This window comes from Ictidomys tridecemlineatus, chromosome 3 (assembly GCF_052094955.1).
Source record: "Ictidomys tridecemlineatus isolate mIctTri1 chromosome 3, mIctTri1.hap1, whole genome shotgun sequence".
NCBI lineage: Eukaryota > Metazoa > Chordata > Mammalia > Rodentia > Sciuridae > Ictidomys > Ictidomys tridecemlineatus.
This window is the reverse complement of record NC_135479.1, coordinates 84,104,544-84,107,447: the sequence shown is the minus strand read 5'-3', so window position 1 is coordinate 84,107,447 and position 2,904 is coordinate 84,104,544. Positions and strand designations below refer to the sequence as shown.

General features: G+C 56.8%; 1 protein-coding gene across 1 annotated transcript; it reads right to left on the bottom strand.

The window, feature by feature from the left end:
- Positions 1 to 523: 523 nt before the first annotated feature.
- LOC144375684 (sperm motility kinase 2B-like) lies at positions 524 to 2,068 on the bottom strand. Its single transcript, XM_078041132.1, has one exon. It carries the CDS (start codon positions 2,066 to 2,068, stop codon positions 524 to 526), a length of 1,545 nt encoding a protein of 514 aa, XP_077897258.1.
- Between the last annotated feature and the right edge of the window lie 836 nt (positions 2,069 to 2,904).

The window sequence follows — 2,904 nt, the reverse complement described above, 5'->3', positions numbered from 1 at the left end:
GTGGCCAAAGCTATCAACTTTGGAGTCCCATTGTACAAGGCTCAAGGGGCAGGAGTCTAGGCTTACACTGAACAGGAGAGGGAGGAACCTCAGGCCAAGCATTGGACAGGAGGGCTGCCTGGCGCCTGCCCTTTCCCCGAGGCCTGCCTCTTTTTTTTCTTCCTCCTCCTACATTAAATTTGTTTTTCTTTTTCCAATAAATCATTTGAACATCAATCTCATTATACAATCTGAGAAAAATTTATTTAGACCATCTCTGCCATGTCAGAGAAGAGCAGGGCAGGGGGAGGAGCCTGAGGGGAAAGAGTCTCTGATGTCGCTGGCAGGTGGGGGCAGAGGAGAGTGCTGGTGGGAACCAGAGGAGCTCCTGGCTGGAATCCGTCCACATGGACAAGCCTGAGCCAGTGGGCACGCCTCACTTCCGAAGCTGTTGTGGCTTCCGATTCCAGACCGGTGGCCGCACGACGATGTCGGGATGCTCAGACCTGCTGGGGTCTTCTGGCTGTGCACTGGCCCGCCTGTCTCAGGAGGGCACGTGCCCTGGGGCCACTCTGGAGAGGAACCTAGGGGGTCTGTGGCCTCCGGCCATCGGAGCCAATCTTCCTTGGGCCGTGGGCCCTTGGAAGCAGGGCACGCAGCAGCAGAGCTGGCGCAGGCAGGTGGCCATCCTCCTGGTGAGACCCCTCCAGCCCCTGCTTCTCTCCTGAGCCTGCCTAGTGGACAGATTCTGGGAGACCGAGCTCTCCCCTTCTGCCACCCAGGTTCGAGGGTTGGGCCTGAGGTACATTCGCCACTGGGGGGCTGCATTGGGAGGGGGTGTCCTCACATCGAGGAAGCGGAGAGGAATGGCGGGCACGCTGGCACTTGGCACAGCGCCCTTGTGCCCTGATGGCCAGGTCTCCTTGGGTCGCTGCTGCTCACAGGGCAAGGCAAGGGCAGGCTCACTGGGGCACTTGCTGGGGCGGACACTGGGAGGACCCGCAGCCAGTCCTGGGCGAGGCCTAACCACCCCCAGACCCACAGGCTTCCTGGCCCAGAGCCCGCAGCCCGCCCCCTGGCGTCTCTGGTGCTGGAGGAGGAGGTAGGTGGCCATAGCCTCATCGAACTGGCGATTTGCCAGGGACAACCAGGCAGTACAGGGGTCGAAACCCATGTCGAACATGAGGGCCAGGATGGTGGGGTCTGGCTGCTGCCTGGGGAGTGGCTGGCTGGGACAAATGGGTGAGAGGTCCTCATCCTGGCTCAGCCACGGGTGCCCCATTACCTGCTCTAGGGTGGGCCTCTGAGTGGGGTCCACCCTGAGGATTTGCAGGATGAGGCTGCGCGCTTCCTGGGACATGTGCCCCGGGATGTGGAAGCTTCCCTGCAAGATCCGCCTCCGTAGACTCTTCTTGGTGCTCGCCCTGAATGGCCTTTTCCCAGTGAGGAGAAAATATAGGGTGACGCCCAGGCTCCAGATGTCCGCGGGGGGGCCCTCGAACTCCTTCCTTTTCAGGATTTCGGGGGCGCAGTATGGGAGCGTACCCCGGAACTCCTTTAGCTTCTGTCCAGGCGTGAAACTCATGCAAAGGCCAAAGTCGATGAGCTTGAGGTGGTGGCCACTGGTATCCACCAGGAAGTTCTGTGGCTTGACGTCAAGGTGCACGAAGCCCTGCTGGTGGCAGTGATGCAGGACACGCACCATCGCCCTGAACACTCTGCGGACCTTCTCCTCTGGGAGGCCACCAGGCTGTGGGATGTGACGCTGGAGAGGTCCCCCACCTGCATGCTCCATGACCAGGTACAGGTTGTCCGGGGTCTCGATGACCTGGAAGAGCTTGATTATATTGCGGTGTTCCAGGGCCATCAACCCCTCCCGTTCCCATAGTGCACGCTCCTTCCTCTCTGTCTTTGGCACCACTTTCACCGCCACCTCTGTCCGCGTCAGGAGATGGCGGGCTAGTACCACCTGCCCATACCTCCCCTCCCCAATGGCACTCAGGACTCGGTAGTGGTCCGTCAGGGCCCTCTCGTAGCAGGAGCTGGGCCCCTGCGCCTCTACTGTACTCTCACTACTCTCTCCCTGCATTCCTGAGCCGGAACACTAAGGATACTAGCTAAAAAAAAAAGAAAATAACAAACACACACAGAACACCAAAAACAACAACCCTAGCAAAACAAACAAACACCCAAAAAAAAACCCAACAGCAAACCACCACAACCACTAACCACCAAACACCAAATACACTATCTATCTGGGAGTCCTACAGGTAACCACCCAGAGCTTCCTGTACTCATGGACAAACACCCACCCACAGGCACACACTTATATAGCCGGTGTTGGGGATCACCTCACAGTGGCTTCTTGTGAGGTCCGAGCAAGAAATGACCCAGTGATGCCTGAGCATAGCCCCCAGGGATCATCCCACTTTGGGGTCTCCAGGACCCCCTTGACTTCCATGCTAAGAAGATCAAAAGATCCCCAGAAGGCTTTTGTCTCCCTTGGGTCGGCAGGCGGATATTTTCCTGTTTAGGGACCAATACCACTAGGATGCTTCCATGGTCTCTGCATTTCAAGTCTGAAGATGCATAAGAACTTTCAGCTTTTAAAGACCTCATCCTATGGACCCCCAAAGTATTCAATTCCTCTTTCTTCCAATTCACAATGACTGGGAGTCCAAGGGACAGGGTGGCACTTCACCTACACCGGGATGCTGTAACAAAACCCTCTGCTGCCTAAGACACTCTAGAGCTAGGCATTAACATCTATGGGGTTAAGAGGGAGGGAGGGAGCATTCATCATCATTTCCCCATAAGGCCCTCATCATTTCTCGCTAGAAACCCTGGAATGCAAAAGGGAGTGGGCTGATAGGTTCAAAGTGATGAGGGATCAAAGGAGGAAGCCCACAATCCTTGAACCACCCA

What these genes read in the sequence shown, in the direction of transcription:
- LOC144375684 (XM_078041132.1), bottom strand. Translation starts at nt 2,068, where the DNA reads ATGCAGGGAGAGAGTAGTGAGAGTACAGTAGAGGCGCAGGGGCCCAGC.